This window comes from Rhinatrema bivittatum, chromosome 3 (assembly GCF_901001135.1).
Source record: "Rhinatrema bivittatum chromosome 3, aRhiBiv1.1, whole genome shotgun sequence".
NCBI classification, from domain to species: Eukaryota; Metazoa; Chordata; class Amphibia; order Gymnophiona; family Rhinatrematidae; genus Rhinatrema; species Rhinatrema bivittatum.
Window position 1 is genome coordinate 170,314,904 of NC_042617.1, and position 24,172 is coordinate 170,339,075.

At 41.2% G+C, this 24,172-nt stretch overlaps 1 protein-coding gene across 1 annotated transcript in view; it reads right to left on the reverse strand.

Moving 5' to 3' along the window:
• STRN (striatin) overlaps positions 1-23,284 on the reverse strand; it is a 533,408-nt gene extending 510,124 nt beyond the window's left edge. The window contains exon 1 of the mRNA XM_029593931.1: positions 22,782-23,284. Within this exon, the coding sequence (XP_029449791.1) occupies positions 22,782-23,051 (270 nt within the window). The 5' untranslated portion in view covers positions 23,052-23,284. The remainder of the gene's footprint in view (positions 1-22,781) is intronic.
• Between the last annotated feature and the right edge of the window lie 888 nt (positions 23,285-24,172).

Below are 24,172 nucleotides of genomic sequence, written 5' to 3' on the forward strand. Positions count from 1 at the left end.
CCAGAGCCTAACTGTGCATAGAATGAAAAAGAAATTTCTCTGATTAGTCTTAAATGTGCTACTTGCTAACTTCATGGAATGCCCCCTAGTCCTATTATCCGAAAGTGTAAATAACCGATTCACATCTACTTAAGATCCTGCTCATTGAAGGAATTATTTCCTGATGCCCCTTTTTACATATCTTAGACCCAAATATGGTAAAAATGTATAAAAAAATTTGCAAGTAATTAAAAGTATATGAAAAAATGTTCCACTTGTGGAACCTTGGTACCTAAAAGGTTAAGACCTCATGATCTTAAAGACCTCTATCATATTCCCCCCTCAGCCGTCCCTTCTCCAAACTGAACAGCCCTAACCTCTTCAGCCTCTCTCTCAAAATATGTAAAACCACAAAATAAATTGCGTGCAAGTCAATCATATCGATAGGTAAATGGAAGGAACCCATCCCAAAACAAAACTCAAGACCTAAAAGTCTACTTCACGGAATACTTGAAACAATCTTGTGAGCAATTATCCTTTTCAAATTCAATAGAGATCATCCAACACTAATGTATGTTCCAAATCAGTGATAGTGAGTCTTGTGCTCTGCAAAAGGCATTGCACAAGCATCACCATCTCCACTGAACCTAGAATCCTATATGTAGGACATCACACTGTTTTAGTCCTCAGCAATTTGCCCTAGATTTGTACTGCTGAGATGTCAAGGTCCAGAAAAATGGAAAATCTGGAGAAACAAAGTTCTGTTTTCCTTCTAAGGCCAGACATGAAAAAATTGGAAATTCTGGAAAAATTGAAAAATTTTTAAAACATGGTTATAAATTATCACTACCTCCCAATTACTGTGTCAAAATGCTTGCTAATAACTTTAATATAAAGATGACTTTTTAGTAGTTAGTATTTATATTCTGCCTTTTGTGATAGTTCAAAGTAGATTACATTTCCCCATCCCTAGAGGGCTTAGACTATTTGTACTTGATTCAACAGAGGGTAAAAGCAACTAGCTCATGGACAAAAGGAATTTCAATGAGATTTAAACCTTGACTTGGTTGGTTCATCACCTACAACATGTTGATGATAGTTCCATGTAAACCTGTTTTGTAAATTGTATATCACCCTCCTAACATTGCTGACTGACCCAGAATAAGGTCTACTCACAAATGATTATAAATGGTTATCAAAAATAAAAGGTGTCAAAAATCTGATCTGCAAGATTATCCAGCATACTTAACATAGCAACACAATAAATGAGAGCAGATAAAGACCAATTGGCACATCCCATCTGTTCAGTTATTCTGGTCTTCATTGCTAAAGATATCTCCCAGGCATAGAAGCTTGGCCACTTGTCATTATCACTCCTTAGCCAAGTTAATTGTTATCTGTTTTCTACCACCCTGGGTAGATGAATATACAAGTTACCATACTTAATCCAATTCCCACCTTAATTATCTTACTACTAAGTGCTGTAATAATCTAAACAGCTACCACCACTAGTGAGGCTGCTGTCTAAACCCTGTGACAATCCAGGATAGTACCAGACTACCACCAACTTACCTACATTAACCATTTGGTAGCTGAGGAGCTGGAATAAACAGGCTACAATCCCACAATTGTTTCAAGTGGGTATTTACCCACTTCTGAGGACTACCATCCTGCCTGACCTAGGAGAAAGCAGAGTTGCTTACCTGTAACAGGTGTTCTCCTAGGACAGCAGGATGTTAGTCCTCAGGAAACCCGCCACCACCCCACAGAGTTGGGTTTTCTCCTAGTTTATTTTTTCATAATTCTATAATACAAAACTGAAGAGGGACAACGTATGGATAATGGCATGCTGGACATGCTCAGTGTGCCAGAAAGTTTTTAGAAACTGACAAACTTTTTCCGTGCTGGGCTCCATCTGTCACCCACTTGTGAGAACTAACATCCTGCTGTCCTAGAACACTTTTGATACAGGTAAGCAACTCTGCTGTATTTATCTCACTATTTTACCCCGCTATCAAAATCACCCAGAACGTGTTACTACAAAACACTGAAACACAGAAGAATGCATATGACAAATACAAACCTGAAAGCATGTGAGAAGGAATTTAGAACATGTTTTTTCATCTACAGGAATTCCTGAAAAGTGCTGCAATCTGGCAGTTTGTTAGTAATTATGTTCTATTTCTATACTGCCTTCCTTGGACACTGCTTTAATCACTCCAGCATTAGATCTTAATATTTTCCTGTTAAGATAGTGGTCTGAATATTCACAGTGCCAATTCAAAAATGTAAATCTAGCACTAAAAAGCAGAAACTGAGTTTGGCCTAGTGGCTCTTTAGAGTCCCTTGTTTGGGTTCTACATCAGGACTTCTGCAACCTGGACTGGATGGGGCTAGGCATTCTGCAAAGGCAGTGTTCACAGCCTCTGCTGTGGGGCAGAATCATGATCATTAAGAGTGATACCTGGTGACTAAATTTACAGCCCATGACAGGATTCTGGAAGGAGCCCTGGTGCATGGCTCCCAATTTGAAGGCTATTACTGCTATAACCAGTCTAGGAACTCTGAAAGGGTCAACATTAAAATAGGGGAAAGAAATCTTGGGGTGGTTGCAAATAAAGGCAAATAAAGGCTCATGGAAAGAGGACCCCCCCCATCACTGGTTCCAATTTAACCAGGATGAAAAAAAAGAGAAAACAGGCATTGCCTGGCAAAATAAAAGAAATTAAACTACTACTAATCATTTTAAAGCACTATTAGATATACACAGCACAGTATAGATATACCTATAAAAAAAAAAAAGACAGTCCCTCCTCCATGGAACTTAAAAAATAGGACACACTTCTTAGAGACTCATTTGTCATGCATTTATTGTAGAGAAAAGTGTTTAAAATTTAAACTTCCAAAAAGGTGAGGTTTTATTCTCAAATATGGTCACTGGGAGCATGACAGCTCTGGAAGTCTATTCCAGGCATATGGTGCAGCAAGGGGGAAGGTTTAGAGTCAGGAGTTGGCAGTGCAGAAGAGCACAGACAAGAGTAACTTGCCTGATGAACAGCTTCCATGAGGAAGGGCATAGGGAGAGAAAAGATAGGTAATGAGAAGCTACAGAGTGCATGCATTTATAGGCAAATAACCTGGAACTGTATGCAGCAGCAGATGAGGATCAAATGTAGCGACACGAGAAGAGGGTTACATGGTCAAAGAACACTGCAGGAAGGCTTGTCATGCAGCCAAATTCTGAAGAGGCTGTAGTGGAGAAAGATAGTTCAGTAAGAGGCCCACAGAGCAAAACAGGATAATTTCAGAAAATGTGACATAGCTGTTGTGAAAAAATTGACTTTTTTTTTTTTTTTTTTACACACACCAATTAAGGGCTTGAAGTTATATATCTGGGATTCTTTTTTCTTTTCCAACTGTAAATATGAAAACCACTGTAAATTCTCAATTGTATTTTGTCTGTTCTTTAATTATTGTAATTTGCCTTGAGGTCCATCTTGGTAAAAGGTTGAATATTAAATGTCTATAAATAAATGCTATAAGTCCATATATGATTACAAGGACATTTATGGAATGACCCTTCCAATAAATACATTTTTCTTCAGAATTTGAATAATCAAATGGGTAAATGGTCTTGAAGCTATGCATGTGCACCCTGGGTGAGATGCTGTGCTTCTTTCATTTAAACTAGCTACCAGATGTCTATTTTTTTATGGTTTGTGACCTCATAACTGAATAGAAATACTTTTGCATTAGTTATCTGTACTTGCCCTGTATGGACTATGGTCATCAAGAAAGACGTACCCAATGTTAGCAACAGTCTGGTTTGTTCATGATTCCCTATTCTGATAAAAAGAAATGACTGGATGCTTTTTCAAGATATTTAATGACGTTCTATAAGGCACAATATTTAACCCTTCTGCCTAGTTATATCATTAAATTGTCATGTAATGCTTAATATCCAATAAAAAATGTTTAAAGATTTGATAGTAAAATGTTATAGATATCTGAATATTACTTGCTAAGTTTACTTTCGAAATAATGCAGAGTACACATATGGTATGAATTTTTAATAAAAAATGCCAATACACAAAATATTTTCAATAAATATAATTGGAAAAAAAAGTTTCTTTATTCACCCAGAACATGGCTGTAGCCATCCTCTCCTCCTGTATTTCTCACTGTATCTGTGATCATTCATCACTAAGATTTTTGGACATAAAAGGTTAGAACACAGTAGACTAGTTGGTGGTTGCTGACAAGAATTTTTTATTGCATGGATATTTATAAAAAGAAAGGATTGCTGGTCATGAAATTGTGTGTGTTTTACATACTTGTACAGCAAAAGCACAAACAAATAGGAGGTCCAACATTCTAAACAGAATCAGTTCTATCTACTTCTCCATTTAGGTCATGACGTTCTTCTAATGGCTGGCCGCTATGCAGAGTTCAGTGTGCCGTGCATAAATTCGTCAGCCGAAAATACCACTCCGCTAATCATTCTACAATCAGGAAAACTGCAAAATCTGGATCTTTTTCCAAGTCCCGGCAACTCCCAAGTCTTTGCCATTTCCATGTAATTAGGATGGGGATAAGAAAAAAATGCAACACAAGCAGACAGAGTAATCTAATTTCTCCTCTGACGGAACAGAGACTAAAATAGGAGACACAAATGTTAAAATGTTGCTAATGTCTGGATAAAATGTCCACGTTCATTTCCATCGGCTCTTGCCCAAGGCCTTCTCAGTAGTAGGACAAAAGCAAAAAGAGTCCATAAAGAACATCAGAAATGTTTAACAGATTTCCTGCTAGCCTCCTCTCAGCATGCAATTTCAAAGCACACCACAGCTAAAGTTAAATTGCTTTAGGTTTAAAAAATAAAAATCAACCTGTACCCAACTTTAGATCAACTTGCACGACATTCTGAAGCCACTGCTTGTACTACCTCACAGTTTGTAACCAAGGTAGAGGGAGTGGGGGGGGGGGGGGGGGGGGGGAGCAGCCACTAGAACAGAGCTTTCCAAACTTTTCATGTTGGTGACACACTTTTTAGACAACATAATTTCACGACACGGTAATTCAGTCTACTAGTAAACCAGAGGTTAAAGGTTAAACGAACGAAACATATTTCGACTATGTATGTATGTTTCCTTAAATATATACATAAATAAAATGTTTCACGACACAACCTATCTCATGAAAACCTTAAATTTATATTAAAAATATATATTCCAAGATTCATGTTATTGTTATAATTTATGAGAAACAATAATAAAACAAATTGTCTGTCCCCCACACACTCATCTCTCTCCTCCCCCCAGCACATGTCTGGCCCCCACACACTCATATCTCTCCCCCTCAAGCACATGTCTGTCCCCCCAGCACGTTTGCCCCCCACTCACTCATCTCTCTCTCCCCAGCACATGTCTGGCCCCCACACTCATGTACCTCGTCTTTTTGATTGTTGCCAGTTAAGTGCTTCACTCCCTTCCATGATCACCAGACACTGCTGCTTGCAGTCAGTACTCCTCATGGCCAGGCCTCATCGGCAGCAGCAGCCAATGCAAGGATGGCTGGGCTCGTTCCACCCACAAAACGCGATTGACAGCAAAAATCACCCCAATAATAAGCAACCCATAAACTGAAAAAAAAAAGTGAATCTCTAGAAAAAAAAAAGCCCAAACTCGCATCAGAGTTGACCGGGCTTGCGCGACACACCTGCACACTGCAGGCGACACACTAACGTGTCCCGACACACAGTTTGGAAAGCTCTGCACTAGAACATAAGGAATGGGAACCTGGAACATCAACCCACATTATAAAGTTTCACAGTCCCAACATCCACCACACTGGGTAAGACTCCCAGGCTAGCTTTTCTAACAAGAGAAAAATCTGTTTAACTTATTGTTTTAAGGGTCCTTTGCTTCTGTGTCATACTTCTCTGCCTTTATAAACTTTTTTTTGTACTTGTCATTAAAAATATACCATATCTCATTAAACAGCACAGAAAGCCAAGCTTCCCCTTTGTGGAAAAGTAGATTTGTCAACTTCACATATCTGTCCTTAGGCTGCAGGCCATCAGCACTTACTGCAGAGTACATAGCTTACAGAAAAGATATTTGTACACCCTGAACTAATACCAAGTGCCTAAAGTGTCCTTACTACTTGTATCTTTAACCATACTTTCATATCCACATACTCCCCACTAATAATCAGTGAACTCAGTATTTCAGTTTCAACACAGCTGGTCTTTATGTAAAAGTTAAAGAATTCAAGCACAATTTGATACTGTACAAATACATAATATAGCTGACTCAGATGCACTCATTGAAGAAAGCTATTTGTGCCACAAAGCCTGCACAGCTAAACTAAATTCAAAGCTTCCCTGACCATATTTGCTTTCAGCTGGCTGGACTAGTAGAAGGGACACCTACAACAGCATTATTGTTGAAATTGGGAAGGGAACAGGATTTTGTGCGCGCTTTGTTAGGTGAAGTAACAAATTCAGGCAGCTGTACGGAAAAAGGAGAAATAGTTTCCTTTCTTTAAATCCTTCTGCACTGGTTCAGATGCATGGGTTTGTCACCCTGCTAGCAGATGGAGTCAGAACAAGATTTCTCCAGCGACATCACTGGTATTAATAGTGCAGTACCGTGAATTGCATGTATTCCTTTGCAAAAGCCAAGGATTAAAAAAAAGACTAATAATTCCTCTTTTATAAAGAAGAAAAATCCCAGGAAAATTCTCTACCAAAAACCTTCAGGTTAGGCATGCAAATGTGAAAAACTAGAAAAAGATGCCAATGGGCCCTCCAAGAGGAAAAACACTGACTTTTCTGCATCAAACCCCAACACCCTATGAGGGTTCTGGACTAAATGTAGTAGGATTCGAGGAAAAGAAGTTATCAGGTAATGCTATATTTCTCTTTTCCTTATCCTGTTACACATCTAGATGTATGCAAGTAGAAAAACAGGGCTATCTTGAAAACACATGCCCCAAAAGCAGCATTTAGTAAACAAAAGCAGAAATGACCAAGTAGACACCCTACAAATATCTTCAAGTTACTAATGAAGCCTCCATCCATGAATAGGCCTGAACCTTCATTGAGAGAGCACAGCTAAATTCCAGTACTTGTCTATCCTTCAGCAGATAAAGAGATCTCCTTGATCAAATAGAACCAACAAAGATTAGGATGCTGCCTCCCTCTTATCAAGGCCTCCAAACAGCATGAATATTTTATCCAACTTCCTAAAAAAATTAGTTATCTTCACGTAACAGAGTCTGACCAATGTCCAAGAAATACAGCAATTAACCCTTTTCCAGACAAGCCTCCTTCAAAAATTCTGGAAAAAAAAAGTGTCTGGTTTAAATGAAGTTGTGAGACCATCTTAAGCAAAAAAAGAGAAAAAAAAAAAACAAACCACTTAAAGCCCGACCTATTCAAAAAAATGTTTCTGCATGAAAAGGCTCGCAATTCTAAAATATTCTTGGCAGAACAAATGGCCACCAAAAATAGTCTTCAAGGACAGATCGTTCAAAGAAGCATGCCTCAGCAGCTCAAAGGGAGAACCTATGAGAATACTAAGGACCATGCTGAGATCCCACTGAGAAACCACTATAAGCGGATGAGGTCTTTTCACACCATGCAAAAAAAAAAAAATAAAAAATCTACCATGCCCCTTGAAACTGACCTCTAAATACCGCTACCTGAACCTTGACAGAATTAAGAGCTAAGCCCTTATCAAAACCCCATTGCAAGAAAGTTGTCAGCCTTCCAAGGTGAAATTGAGAGCTCTTGATAATAGTTCTCAAAATGGAGCCAAACCCAAGAATAAGCCAAAGAAGTTGAATCTTTATAGGCCTTCAGTAGTCTAGAAATCACTGCTGCTGAATAACCCCTTATGACAGAGATGCTTTTGCAGTCTGTGATGGGATACATTGGATGAGACATTTCTTGTTGTGGCTTTCAGGAAGAAAGAAACCTTGTTTTTTTTGACCCGATACCCCTAATGAAGATTCAAAACATGCAGGGTGTTGGCATCTTCACGGGCAAGAATGAAACAATGTTTCTGGTTGTTCCCATCAGTTTTTTTGAATCAGAATACTTCAGTCATTGAACTTTAAAATATAAGTGCACATCCTTATTTTCTTATGGGTGTTTTAAATGTTCATAAAAAGAAAAATATCTGAAAACGTTTAGTAGTAGTGTGACCAATGATTATATCGTTGAGACATTAAATGCTAAGCATTCCTGAAGAGAAAATTAACAGCAATCTAGCAAACATTACAGTCGCAATAATACGATGTCTCTATCATTTAGGTGTGACTTATCTGTTATTTTTTAAATACCTCGGTCTTGTTTCACATTACTATTATTGATAAAGCGCAGTTTCTTACCTGTAACAGATGATCTCCTAGGACAACAAGATGTTCGTCCTCAGAGATGGGCGACATCATCAGATGGAGCCCGGCATGAAAACTTTTGTCAAAGTTTCTAGAAGCTTTGACTGGCACACTGAGCATGCCGAGCATGCCACTATCCACTCATCCACGCGAGGACCCCCTTTGATCTCGTAACAAAGATTAAAAAATACAAGCGAAAAATTAACAAAACGCAGAATGACCCAACTCCGGAGTGGTGGGCGAGTTTCCTGAGGACTAACATCCTGCTGTCCTAGGAGAACACCAGTTACAGGTAAGTAACTGCATTTTCTCCTAGGACAAGCAGGATGGTAGTCCTCACAGATGGGTGAATACCAAGCTCCAGGCTGCTCCCGGCAATAATCAAGATCAACAGTTACCGAACAAGGTGCCAACGGGAACAATTGCAGTGCTGTCGGTCAGCGGGGCGACAGCCTGGTCCTAAACAGGGGCCCTAAGCAGGAAGAGTTGGGTTGTTACTCCTGGAAGAGATTGCATAAGACAGATTGGCCGAAGGCACTGTCTTGCGAACCATCCTTGTCCAAGCAGTAGTGAGCAGCGAATGTGTGCAGAGAACTCCACGTCGCTGCCCGGCAAATGTCCGCAATGGGAACCACCCGCAAGTGGGCTACTGACTTCACCATGGCCCACAGAGTGAGTTTCGATTTGGCCTGCAAGCTGAAGGTCCGCTTATGCTTAGCAGAAGGCGATGCAGTCCACCAACCAATTAGACAAAGTCTGTTTGTCCACTGCAACTCTCAACCTGTTTTTATTGAAAGGAAGAGCTGAGTGAATTGCCTATGACCTGCTGTGTGTTCCAATTAGAAGGCCAATGCTCTCTTGCAATCCAATGTATGCAGAGCACTTTCCCGTGGATGGGAATGAGGCCTCAGAAAGAAGGTAGGCAAGACAATGGACTGATTGATGTGAAAATCAGTCACAACCTTAGGCAGAAACTTGGGGAGCATATGCGGACTACACGATAATGAAAAAATCTCATGTATGGCTGGTACGTAACCAAGGCCTGAAACTCTACGAGATGAGGTGATTGCCACTAGGAATATAACCTTCCAGGTGAGGAACTTCAGGTCGCAGGAGCGCAGTAGTCAAAGGGAGGGTGCATGAGCCATGCTAGGAGAATGCCGAGGTCCCAGGACACAACAGGAGGCCGACGAGGGGGGCTTTGGTTAAGCAGACCCCACATAAAAGCAATGCACTAAAGTCTGCACCAATATGGATGTGCCAGTGACACCCCGATGATACACACTAACGGCACTTAGATGAACCCCTGACTGAGTTGGTTTTAAGCCCAGACTCAGAAAAGTGCCATAAATAGTCCAAGAAACTGGGAAGGAGACATGTGAATGGTTCTAAATCATACCCCACACACCAGGCCAAGAACCTCTTCCACTTCAACCTGTAAGACTTCCTGGTGGAAGGTTTTCTGGAAGCCACCAACACCTGGGAGACGTTTCTGAGAGGTCATGGGGCTGAAGGACTAGCTGCTCAACATCCAAGCCATCAAGGCTAATGCCTGAAGGTTCGGATGGCACAGGGCGCCCTGGTTTTGCGTTATCAGATCGGGCACGATCCTCAGTCTGATGGGAACCCTGATTGACAGGTCCTGAAGGAGAGGGAACTAGATCTGCCTGGGCCAGTAGGGCGCAAGGATCATGATCCCTCGGGTCCTGTTAAAGCTTCAAAAGAGTCTTCAAGAGGAGGGTACGTGTACAGGAGACCTTTCCCCACAATGAATTGAGAAGACGTCGGAGGCTGGATGACTGTCCCACGCGAATTGAGAGCCAAAAAAAAAAAAACCGCTCAACTTGTAGTTGTATGGGGAAATGAAGAGGTCCACATCCGGGACTCCCCCACCGGTGAAAGATCTGGGCCACCACCCCTGGATTCAGGGACCACTCGTGTGGCTGAAAAGTGCGGCATAAGCAGTCCGCCAGCACATTCAGAGTCCTAGGTAGGTACGCCCCTCGCATGACATCCCCTGCGACAGAGCTCAAGACCAGATCTGTACCGCCGCCTGACAGAGGAGGAGCAATCCCGTGCCTCCTTGCTTGATATACCACATCGCAACTGGGTGTCCGTGAGAAGCAGGACTGTCTCGTGGGACAACCGGTCCCAGAATGCCCAGAGAGCATAACGAATTGCCCGAAGCTCTAAGAGGTTTATCTGGCAGACAGCTTCCTTAGCAGTCCAGTGACCTTGCATGTGGAGGCCATCCACGTGGTCTCAACAGCCCTGAGGAGATGCATTGGTAATAAGCACCACCTGAGGCAGGGCATCAGTGGCTACTGGGGAACAGAGAGTCCCTCGGGCACCAAGAAGGAAATGCAGACGCTTGAGTAGGGCACCAAGACAGACAGCAGAGGTTCCAGCACCGGTATGGGGGCCGGTGGCGCAGGCAGCTCAATGATCTGCAGAGCCCCGCACTCTGCACCCTGCAATCCAACTCTTCCTAAAAGTCTTTTGAGGTCAGGTATGGGGAGGGGGAAAAGGCATCACCGGCGCCTCCTCAGGTCTCCGAAGGGGCACGATGCCCAGCACTGATATTAGTGGGGAACACCTAGGAGTCCCAGATTTATCAGAGCATGGGGCCTCTATACGACGGGGGTCGCTTCGGTGGTGGTAGCAGCAGTGCGAAGAGAGCGACCGGTGTCTATGCTTGTGGGAACTCCCATGGTGCTAAGCCTGGTCTTTCCCCGGCGCCAAGGAGGCGGAGGATCCTGACATCCTGGAAATCTGCAAGACCATAGAAGACCAGTCCCCATCCCCTCAGTGTTTAGAAGATGCCACCGGGGGTGTGGCAAGGGGGGAGTGCAGCGAGCTGCTCCCCCCGACCGTCGATGACTGACGTGAGTATAGATGAACAGACTTTTTGGGACAAAAACTTTTCTCCATTTTGTCGAGTCGAGCATGAAGGCCCTTGGGGGGGGGGGGGGAATCATCTGTTCGCATAGCTAACACCCTCGAACGTAGTGCGATGCCCCCAGGCAAAGGATGCAAATCTCTTGTGGATCTGTAATGGACATAGTCCGCGGGCACTGGGGGCACCGACGGAAGCCAGAGGACGCCATCAAAAACAGACGGCACACAGTCGATGCCCAGGGGTCACCTAGGAGTTGGATGCCAGGAATCAACTGTGAAGGGGGAAAAATATTTACGTATCGCGCCGAGGAAAAACACCAACTGCAAAGGGGAACCTGATGATGGATCAGGAAAAAACTGCGACTGTAAAGTGCAAAAAAGGGCAAAAGAAGCAGAGCTCCAAAAACCGCGAGGCAACTGCACCACAGAAAGAGACGTGTGCCAAAGCTTCTAGAACTTTCATAAAAGTTTTCTGTGCTGGGCTGCATATGATATCACCCATCTGTGAGGACTATCATCCTGCTTGTCCTAGGAGAAATACTCCTTCTTGAACAAGCAAGCTCATTCAAGGGCCAGGCTGTAAGAAAAAGGAGCTGGGAATTCACTGTGCTGAACTATTAATACAACTGATGTCATTGGAAAAGTTTTGTTCCATCTCTGGCAGGGTGACAAACCCATTCATGTGGACTGGTGTAGCAGGATGATAAAGAAACATGACATATCTGTTAGGACAGAACTTTTTGAACTTAATCTTGATAACCCCAAAGGCCAACTGGATTTTCAAGCAAGCCACAATGAATAAGCACAAGACATATGCATTCCCTAGATATCCAAAATGTGCATCATGTGTGTTCACTGTGGAGATCCCAAAACCCAATTGACAAAGTTCACAAAGACTAGTCTGAGGTAGTATGCATTAGATAATTTCCCAATTATTTTCCTAATTGCAATACAATAGGAAATGTATTTCATTGTCTATCAGTTTCAGACAAAGGACTTTTTTCCAGCAATAAAATATCACTGAGATTAAGGAAGAATATTAAGTCTTATCTGCAGTTTAGGTGTTTTGATTTTCAATTCTTGGAGAAGTTGAAGGTCCCCAGACCTTTTTGCCTTAATAGCATTAAGGCAAAAGAGTGCATCATTCTAGGAATAAAACTCATGAGCAAAATAATCTCATTCATAAACAAGCTCTGCTGCAAAGCAAACATTCCAAAGCTGTTACTGTAAAAAAAAACACAAAAACAAAAAAAACCTCCAAATTAACTCAAAACACAAATCAACATGCTCTCAAAGATTTTGGAAAGAGATAGTTTGAAAAATAACCACTCACAAACAGAAGGCTTTTGCAAAAAGGCGAATCCATCAAGAGCACAAAAAATTTTTTTTTATTTTTTATAAAGTATTTATAGAATTAATGATTCCAGTTTAACTGTTTATAGAAAAACAAAGAATTGTGCTTCCAGACAGGTGGTTTTAGAAGCTCAAGAGGCTTAACTAGCTTCAGTCCCATTAGACTAGGAAGCATCACTTGCCATGGAAAGGGTATACTGGCCAAACTGGCTACAAATACATTGTATACATTGGAGGCTGGGACCATGTATAAAGCAGTACAATGTTAAATGGTAAGGCTGGTCCACATTTGTCCTTTGCAGGAAAGAGGATGCTAAATAAGAAATTCAGAATATACATTATCAGGCATTTAAACTTGAGGGTGGGGATGGCAGGAGGTGGCCAATGAAATTGGCATGTCAACACCAAGCAGTACAGGAAATGGGAGGAGAAAAAAAATTCAACTCAAAAAAGCAGAAAAGGTGGACTAGGAAGAGCAGCAAACCAAGAGAGAAAAGTTGGAAAGCTGTGACCACAAATCTTGCAGTCTGCAATAAAATCTCGGACCTGTAGGCCCTATTAATAGAAGCAGACTTTGCTGGTCATCATTGCTGTTAAAGACATAGTTCACCAAATTTCATGTTTGGGATACAGCCATCCCAGGCTATAAAACTTAAGAAAAGACAGAGGACAGGAAAGGGAGAGTAGCTCTAGGTCAAAAACAATATCCAAGTAATGGACATGGGGTAGGGAAGAAACATTATGAGCTGCAATAATTTAAAAAAAAAAAAAAAAAAAAGGTACTTCCATTTACATCAGTTTGGTCTACGGGCCTCCAATTCAGATGCAAGAGCTAGACAGAGATCTGGTCAAAGCCATCCAAAATGTGGGAAAGAATTAAGAAATGATGTTCGTTGGAGATTTTAATCTGCCGGATGTAGACTGCAGTATCCCTTCTGCAGAATCTACAAGAATTAGCTAGTGGATGCCCTTCAAGGGGCTCTGCTCAAACAGATGGTAATGGAACCCACGAGAAAAAGTGAAATACTCGACCTAGTGTTCACAAATAATAATGTTGCTAATGTCTGCAAATAAGATACAGAGAAGTCGCACGAAACCTGACTTTTGAATTTCAAAAATACGGACTTGGTCAAAATGGGGATGTTCCTGGAGGAAGAACTGGAAGATTCGGAGAAAATGGGTGAGGTGGAATAACAGTGGGCCAAATTAAAAGGAGCTTTTACAGAGACAACAAATCTGTTAGAAAAGTAAAAAAAGGAAAAGGAAAAATAAACCAACCTGGTTCTCAAAGGAAGTGGCTGAAAAAATAAAGGCAAAAAGAATAGCTGTTCGATTTATCACATATTCCATTAAAGCCTGGCTATCGCATAATAAACTTTCCTTAAATCTCCAAAAAAACAAAACCATTGTACTTGGTTGGTCCACTCCATACAATATTCCCCCATCACTCCCCTCGAATAACTCGCCTATACAGATCTCCTAAACAGTTCATAAGCTTGGCATCATCTTTGATCCAAGCCTGAATATGAAATTACATATCAAATCTGTTATTCTGTCCTCATTTGCAAAATTAAGGCTTTTAGGTCACATTAAACCACTTCTCAAGTACTGACTTATCCAGCTAAGTGGCAGAAGTGAACCTTGCCAGATAGATAAATCAGTACATATCTGCAAACCCTGACCATTTTTTAATTTGTTTTTCCATACTTTTTAAGAGCCAGCACAGTAGCAGTGGAAACTTAACTATATCTCTGAACCAGGAGTTAAATTTCGAGTGCTAAGAAATATTGGGGTAGATTTTTAAAAACTACGCCCGTGCGTACTTTTGTTCGCACACCAGGCACAAACAAAAGTATGCCGGATTTTAATAGATACGTGCATAGCCGCGCGTATCCTTTAAAATCCGGGGTCAGCGCGCACAAGGCTGCCCAAAATCAGCAGCCTGCCTCCGTTCCCTCCGAGGCCGCTCCGAAATCGGAGCGGCCTCGGAGGGAACTTTCCTTCCACCCCCCACCGACACCTTCCCCTCCCTAAAACCCCCCCCCCCATCTTTGTTAGAAATGTTACACCTGCCTGAGGCAGGCGTAACTCGCGCGCAATTCCCGGAGGCCTTGGCCACGCCCCCGGGCCACAATCACGCCCCCGAATGCAACATGGCATTTTCCTCTTCTCGCATGCAGCACTGAGCATCACATCCTCTTTCAGGCCATGGGAAGAAAAAAAGGCCATGCTGCAGTTGCCAACTCCCACTGCCACTGGTGCCATTCCTGTCCAGGTTTGAATATGCCAACAGCCCAGGTGGCAACAGCAGCAGTGCAATGATATCTGCAGTCTCTCGCTGGGGTGAAAAAGAGGGGAAGAGAAGAGCAGCCGGGCCAGGAGAGTGCGACATACCTGCAGTGCTTGGTGACACGCTGGTTGAGAATTGCTGGTCTTTTGGTATCTGAAGACTACAGGGTTGCCAATATAACACCAGTTAAAAAGGGATGCTGGAAATGACAGACCAGCAAGTGACATCTGTGCCAGACAAAATGGTAGAAACTATCAAAAAAAAAATTGCTGAACACAGATAGGCATAGTTTAATGGGACAAAGCCAACATTAATTTAGCCAAGGGAAATCTTTCCTCCCCAATCTGCTACAGTTTTTGAGGGCGTAAACAAACATGTGGATAAAGATGAGCCAATTGTATCTGGATTTCCAGAAAGCATTTGACAAAGTCCCTCTTGAGAGGCTTCTTAGGAAATTAAAAAGCCATGGGATGGGGGAAGTGTCCTATTGTGGACTGGGAACTGGTTAAGAGAAAACAGAGTAGAGCTAAATGGTAAATTTTCTCAATGGAGTTAGGTGAATAGTGGAGTGCCCCAGGAATCTGTTCTGGGACCACTGCTTTTTAACATTTATAAACAACCTGGAAATGGGAACGATTGAGATGATCAAGTTTTTTGATGAAAAAATTATTCAAAGTTGTTAAATTACAAGAGAACTGTGAGAAAGTGCAGGAGGACCTTGCAAATCAGAGACTGGGCATGCAAATGGCAAATGAAATTTTATGTGGACAAGTCCAAAGTGATGAACTTAGAGAAGAGTAAACCAAATTACAGCTGCACAATGCAAGGTTCAACATTAGGAGTCACCATCCATTAAAGGATCTAGGTGTCATTAATAAAATGTTGAAATCTTCTACTTAGTGTGCAGCAGCTGTCAAGAAAGCAAACAATGTTAGGAATTATTAGAAAAGGAATGGAGAATAAAACAGAACAATGCCTCTGATTCGCTTCATGTTGTGACCTCAACTTGAATATTCTGTACAGTTCTGGTCACAACTAAAAAAAAAAACAAACCCAGAATTAGAAAAGGTACAGATAAGGATGACCAAAATGATAAAGGGAATGGAATGATTTCCCTATGAGGAAAGGCTAAAGAGGTTATGACTCTTCAGATTGGAAAAAAAGACAGCTAAGGGGAGATATGACTGAGGTCTATAAAATGAGTGGAATGGATCGAGTAAACGTGAATTGGATGCTTACTCTTTCAAACAGGACAAAAACTAGGTGTTATATTTATAACTAATACAAAAAATGTTTACGCTCTGGAATTCATTGCCAAAGGATACGGTGACAGTGGTTAGTGCAGCTATGTTTAAAAAAAGAACATAAGAAATTGCCATGCTGGGTCAGACCAAGGGTCCATCAAGCCCAGCATCCTGTTTCCAACAGAGGCCAAACCAGGCCACAAGAACCTGGCAATTACCCAAACACTAAGAAGATCCTATACTACTGATGCAATAGCAGTGGCTATTCCCTTTTTTGAACCCAGCTACACTAACTGCACTAACCACATCCTCTGGCAACAAATTCCAGAGCTTTATTGTGCGTTGAGTGAAAAAGAATTTTCTCCGATTAGTTTTAAATGTGCTACTTTGCTCACTTCATGGAAAGCCCCTAGACCTATTATTCGAAAGTGTAAATAACCGATTCACATCAACTCGTCAAGACCTCTCATGATCTTAAAGACCTCTATTATATCCCCCTCAGCCGTCTCTTCTCCAAGCTGAACAGCCCTAACCTCTTCAGCTTTTCCTCATAGGGGAGCTGTTCCATCCCCTTTATCATTTTGGTTGCCCTTCTCTGTACCTTCTCCATCGCAACTATATAACTTTTTTGAGATTGTCCACATTAAATTTCATCTGCCATTTGGATGTCCAATCTTCCAGTCTTGCAAGGTCCTCCTGTAATGTATCACAATCCACTTGTGATTTAACTACTCTGAATAAATTTTGTATCATCTGCAAATTTGATCACCTCACTCGTCGTATGCCTTTTCAGATCATTTATATATGTATATATATATATAAATGATCTGGAAAGGCATACGACGAGTGAGGTGATCAAATTTGCAGATGATGCAATATATATATATATATATATATATATATATATATATATATATAGAAAAGCACCGGTCAAAGTAGAGATCCCTGAGGCACTCCACTATTTACCCTTTTCCACTGAGAAAATTGACCATTTAATCCTACTCTCTGTTTCCTGTCTTTTAATCAGTTTGTAATCCACGAAAGGACATCGCCTCCTATCCCATGACTTTTTAGTTTCCTTAGAAGCCTCTCATGAGGGACTTTGTCAAACGCCTTCTAAAAATCCAAATACACTACATCTACCAGTTGGACAAATTTCTGAGGGAAAAGTCCATTATTAATGTGGAGTTGCAGAAATCCAATATTTATCCCCTGGGATAAGCTGCATGGAATCTATCTACCCTTTGGGATCATCCCAGGTACTTGTGTCCTGGACTGGCCACTGCTGGAAACAGGATGCTAGGTTTGATGAACCTTTGGTGTGAACCCAGTATGGCAAATTTTATGTTCTTATGTATGCTAACAAAATGAGTGCTCAAAAGTGGGCAAGGCTGTGGGTGGGCCAGAACACACCTTTCTGCATCAGCCTGATGGTTAGCAAAATATTTCTTTTTTTGTTAACCTTTATTTCTGTACAATTTTGACAGTTTCAAATACTTCATTCCAAATAAGATAAACGACCAGTTAGCTTAAATCTGCCCATTTGAGATTCTCCTCCTCTAGTTTTCTCCCAGTTATAGTAGACTAGTATATAAAGAGCAGCTCCCCACCTTTTTTTTACCCAATGCCTCAATCCTGTTGCTACCACTATGCTCCATACATACCCAAATTCTGTTGGTGCTGGCCTTCACCACTTCTGCTGGTAGACTGTTTCAGGCCTATCTTCCTCTGTTACAAGGCCAATATTAAATTCAAAAAAATAAATTATCTGCTATCATTTACTATATATATTTGAAAATAGTATGTCAAAACTGTTGTGCAAGACCATGCATTTGCTTGTTCCAAGGTATCCACCTTGAATCTAAAAAAAAAAAAAAAAAAAAAAATGCGTTGTCTGAACCTTAATAAGTTAAAGAAATTTGAAAGAAAGGTACACATTTAAAGAAAAAATATACTGAATCAACTATGATGGAATTTAAGTGAGCAATATCTTTGTAATGGCCATAAAAAGACTCTCTCCTTCCCTCGCACCAGTGTTTTTTAAACTAATTTTGGAAGATGTGACTTTTCAGCATATCTCATGATCTACCTCATTTCAGCTGAGCACCTCACTCTACGTCCATGGTTCCAAAATAAAAGGTGGAGGAAGCAGCTGGTAATACTAACTTGTCTTAAATCAAGGCCATGGGCTCAAGATGAAAAAACAAGCAATGTAATCTGAATAATTTCAGTACAAACAATTTTTTTGCTAGTAGGAAAGTCAAGACATCGAGTAGTCTGAAAACATGAAATGAGCCTGCTGTTCAATGACAGCCTAGTTTTAATCATTTTTTTCTATTTCTAACTAAATTAGCCCTCAATCAGCAGTAAAATCAGATTTTACTTAGATAAGAAATAAAACTTCGTCACTAAAGCCCAACCTCTGAAAAGGAAACAAATGATAGACCAAAACCAAATGAGCCCATCCAGTTTGCCCAGCTGAAATTAGAATAAAATGTCAAGTTTCATCTATTAAACTGGTACCAATTAATGAGAAAAAAAAATATGCTAGCCACAAGAATTTATTCTGAAGTGACAGCAGAACAGTACAGCTTTTAGGATTACAAATCCAAATTAAAGTTAACCTGATAATCCATTAGCCAATGAAACTTTTTTTTACAAGTTCACAAGTACTTCACATGTAGGCATAGAAAAAATGCTTTGCTGCAAAAAGTAATGGAATGGGAGGCAATGTTCTATTGTGGACTGAGAACTAGTTAAAAGATAGACAGTAGGCTAAATGGTCAATTCTCACAATGAAGAAAGGTGAATAGTGGAATGGCCTAGGGAGCTGTACCAGCACCACTGCTTTTTAACATTTATAAATGGGAACAGGGTGATTACATTTACCGTTGATATAAAATTATTCAAAGTTGTTAAATCACAAGAGGATTGTGAGAAATTGCAGGAGAACTTTGCAAGACAGGAAATCCAAATGGCAGATGACATTTAATGTGAATGAGTGCAAAGTGATGTACATAGGGAAGAACAATCCAAATTGTAGCTACTCAATGCAAGGCTCCACACTGTCAGTCACCATCCAGGAAAACAATTAGGTATCATCATGGGTTATATACATTGACATCCTCTGCCAGTGGGTGGCAGCAACCATGAAAGCAAATAGAAAGCTAGGAATTATCAGGAAAGTAATGGAGAATAAAACAGAATATCATAATGCCTCTGTATTGCTCCATAGCACAACCGCATCTCAAGTATTGTGTGCAATTCTGCTCACTGCATCTCAAAAAAGATAGCAGAATTAGAAAAGGTATATAGAGAAGGGCAATCAAAATGATAAGAGAGATAGAACAATACCCCTGAGGAAAGACTAGGGTTCTTCAACTTTTACTTTTCCAAAAGTACAAGGACTACGGGATACGCAATGAAATTACTAGGTGATACATTTAAGACAGAGGAGAATTTTTTTTTTTTGCCAGAGGATGTGGTAAAAGCTGTTAGTGTAGATGGGTTTAAAAAAAAAGTTTGGACAAGTTCCCCTAGAAGAAAAGTCCATAAAAAATTTAATGTGGACATGGGGAAATCCATTGCTTATCCCTGGGATAAGCGGCATAGAGTCTATCGACCTTTTGGGATCCTCTCAAGAACTTGTGATCTGGATTGACCACTGTTGGAAACAGGATACTGGGCTTGATGGACCTTTAGTCTAATCCAGTAGAGCAAATCTTATGTTAATTTAAAAAGCAGATTAGCAAAACTGTAGATTTCTTTTAATATTTACTTGCTTAAAAAATGGGGACTTCTTCCTTCCTGGTCACATTTTCTGCATTGAATAATATACACTACATTAAAGGAGGAGCATGAATAGAATCCCAACCGGATGACTATAGGGACCTGGGATACATGCTGACAGTCTGCAGTATAGAGTAAGGTATATTTTTCAGTGCCATCTTCCAGAAGTAGTGACTAAGTCTTTTACAATATTTCTTAGTTTTTCCAGGTATGGATTTTATGTAACTACAACCCACAGGCCTTCTGGGATCTACCCAATCCGAAGCAAAAATTAATTTAAAAAAAAATCCAAGCTTCTAAAAAACTCTTAAGAAAATGTCAAATTCCTGCAATATGATACTGCAAGCTATCCCAATTCATATTTGAAGAACCTCAGAACTACCCATTTGGGTGAAAGATTCAACATAAGGTTTCTACTTAATCACTGTAACATGCATCCTATGTTGGTGAGACAGGCCAGATATTAAATGCAAAAATCAACCTGCACAAATACAAATAAAATTCTACAGAGATGACCAAAAGGACACCTCTTGGGGGGAGTGGGGTGGGAAGGGGCACTTCAAAACCAGTCTTCTGTATCCATTTATTTCAAAACATTTATCTATCACTTTCTCCATGGATTGTTTGAGGTGGTTTACAAATAAAAAAATACATAATTGATATAAAATAGTAAACATTAAATAAAAGCAGAGTAAAAACAAACATAAGACTGCAGCTTAATTTAATATTTTGATATAGGTTATACACTAATATATATAAAAAAGAAAGAATACATGGCCTCAGTTAATATGTGCAATACGCCCCATTGCAAGCACGAGATCTAATTTCCAAGACTTTTCCTGAATCATTTCAACACCTTAATAAAGGAGGAGGAGTTTAAAAATAGGTGTTTGAGCAGAAAGGAATCCTGATTTTTTTTAAGTTGCAGGTTCACAAAATAGACAGTAGGGAGGATTCAAACATTACCATATGCTTTTTTGAGAAGATAAGTTTTCAAATCCGTTTTGAAGTCTTTCAAATTAGTAATCTTTCTTAAAGCTTCAAGGATTCCATCTCAGATTTTAGGACCAGCACCGGAGAAGGCACGATTTCTGGTGATAGCAAATCTGGTATTTTAAAAGTTGGAATTTCTAGTAAATTGTCATTTGCAGAACGAAGACGTCTATGGGGTTTATAAATATGGAGCGATGTATTTAACCAGATAGATGATTCATTGTGTATTAGATTGAAGATTAAAGTGAGTATTTAATATTGGATTTATGATTAAACTGGTAGCCAATGTAAAGAGTACAGAACAGGTATAATATGATCTCTCAAATATGTTCCGGTTAAAGTTCGTGCTTCATGAATAAAAATCCAGCAACATATGACAAATTTAAAACAACCAAACTGAAAAAAATGCAAAGGCCTAGGGATCTTACTGTAGTTAGAGCACTAGTAGTAAAAGCCCATCCAAGAACAGGGAAATACTGTGAGATGTAGGAAGTGCCTACTTGAAATATGTGGTAGTAGAGAGCAGACAATTAGAGAAACAGGGCTGGAGAGTACAGTCAGAGTGGGGCAGAGCTCAGTTTCCATGTGTGGTAGTAGAAAGTGGATGGACAATAGAGAGGCAGAACTAGAGAGTGAACCAGAGCTGGAGAATATAGGAAGAAAGTGGAGTGTGCAGATAAATTTCCATACAGAGGGAGTGGAAAGAACTCAATTTACTTATCAGGTACGCAATTTGAGCTCCCTTTTATGAGTTATAAAATTATACTGCTGAGGAATGCCTTTTTGTTTATAATTTCTTGTAGTGTCACTTTTTGCCTATTCTATTCTGAGGAGGGGAGTAATAGCTCCAGAAAGTTAGTCAAGTAATAAGTGTGTAAAATTACTTTTTAATTGGACTACCACTTTCACTATAACCTTTAGTTTTATACATTACCTAGGAAGGAATACTTTGTTTTCCCCAAAGTTTACCTCTTTAAACATTTGATAATCTTTTTAAGACATTTCTACCCAACCACTTTGCTATTTTTTTATTTTACTTTGCTTAGATAACACCAGTTAGGCTAGCAGGCATGCTCACCTTTACTTCACTTTAAAAAGGTGACGGCTATTCCGATTTTAAGACTGTCAGCGGCAAGCGCTATTAATATACAGAGCTCAGTACGTTGACACTACATAAAAGATTGGAATTTTTTTTTTTAAGGATTACAGAAAACGTTCAGAAAAATTCCTAACCGTGGAGATTTGTTAGGCATTATACCAAATAGGCTGCTAAGCAGCACAACATTAAGTAAATTCGATTCGCTTACCCCTCTGACTCAAAACGTCAACGATACACAATCAGGTGGTGAAAGGAAGCAATGCCCTCCCACAACAGGCTATTCCGTATCAAACCTTCAACAGCCACCGCTTCCAAGTCGTTTTCCAGCGCCACCCACACCCTTCAACACCTGTTTTACACAAACACACTAAAATATTCGAGCCGAAGCCTCATCCACGCGTTAGAGTTTGCAGCAAGGAACATGTGGCATCATACAAAAGAGGAGCGCACGCAGCTATCCCCGGCCCTTCGGAGCAGGCAAATACATATGGATATGCAGCGAGCTAAACGGGTTTATGTCACCGCCTCCCACCCGCTCTCTGCAACGGACAAACGTCGGGGGGGGAGCAGCGGCTCCTAGGAAAGGAGAATTCACGTCCCAGTCTACAGCAGGCGCTGCCCCCGCGTTCGGCTCCTTGCCGGAGTCTCCAGATCCAGAGATTGAAGCGATACCAGGGCGGTAGCTCGGGAGGGAAAGGGGGACCGGGACCAGAGCCGGCGCATACACCCTTACCTGTAGCTCGGTACGCTCCACCTCCCACTGCGCTCTCTCCACCTCGAAGCGGGCCCACTCGTGCTGCAGGAAGTGCAGGATCCCCGGAATGCTATACTGAGCCCGGGCCGCCGTCGCAGCGCCCGGCGAGGGCGACGAGGACGCGGCAGCCGGCACTGCCGAGTCCCCGGCTTCCGCTAGCGGCCCAAAACCCTTCCCGCCACCGCTGCCCGCCAGCATCGAGTTGTTGTTGTTATTGAAGAAGACACCGGGCCCCGCCTGCTCGTCCATGGCCAGGCCGCGCAAGGGACCGGTGCTCGGGACGGTGGAAAGCAGGGGGGAGGCGCAGAGAAACGGAGTGCGAGGAAGGAAGAAGCGACGCGGCCCCGGCGCCCCGACAGAACCGCCGTCCGTGCGGCTGCCCGCCTCCTCTCGCGCGTGCGCGTACCGCGCCACCCACACTCAAACCAGCTGAAGGCGCGGGGCCGCTGGTTGACGTCGCTCGCTCTGCCCAGCCCACTCCGATGGCCGAGGGCGGCGGAAGACATGTGACGCACTTCCGCTTTATGGTTGTCCTGGGCTTTGCAGTTTTGTTTTGTTTTTTAGGCGGAAGCGGCCGTTATTTATTATTTCTATTATTATTGTTATATTACGACAGTTTTATTAATTTCCGGGTAATGGGGTGGAGAGGAGGAAGTATGACTCAGCTGGTAGATGTTAAACGCAAGGAATCGGCCCGCTTTATAAAGCCTTTGACTTATTTACTATAGGTGTTATTGGCATATTACTATCTTATGAAGATCGTACCTAATGTATTTAATTTTTGTCTGACGTGGAAATCACTTACTGCAGAACTTCCAGACTGATGTTGGTTTACAAATAACAACTTGTTAGTGAATTGTAACCACTATATATATATATATATATAGGCTGCTCTTTTACTCTACTTCCTGCAATCACAGAACCTGTTTACTATCCAGCTGCAGCTTTGTTTTCGCACCAATGAACCTCAGTGTTTAACCCATGCTTCCTTGAATTCTGAAACTGTTTTGCTTACGATCAGAGCTGGATTTGAAACGTAAGCATTTATAGGCAGTGAGGTGGGGTGACTCCTCAGAAATCATCAGAGGGTGTTGGGGGGTGGGGAGGAGTCATAAGAACATAACATAAACAACATGCCATTCTGGGTCAGAGTGAAGGTCCATCACACTGTTTCCAATCTGGCCAATCCCCATCACAAGTACCTAGCAAAATCCCAAACAGTAAATAGATCCCATACTGATAAAGCAAAGTGATAAGTAATAGCTAATCTCTAAGGGGTGAATTTTAAAAGAGTTGCTCACATTAAAAGGCCCTTATATTCTAGCAACACGTATTTTAAAATGCCTAATTACATGCATATAAGCGTGCAC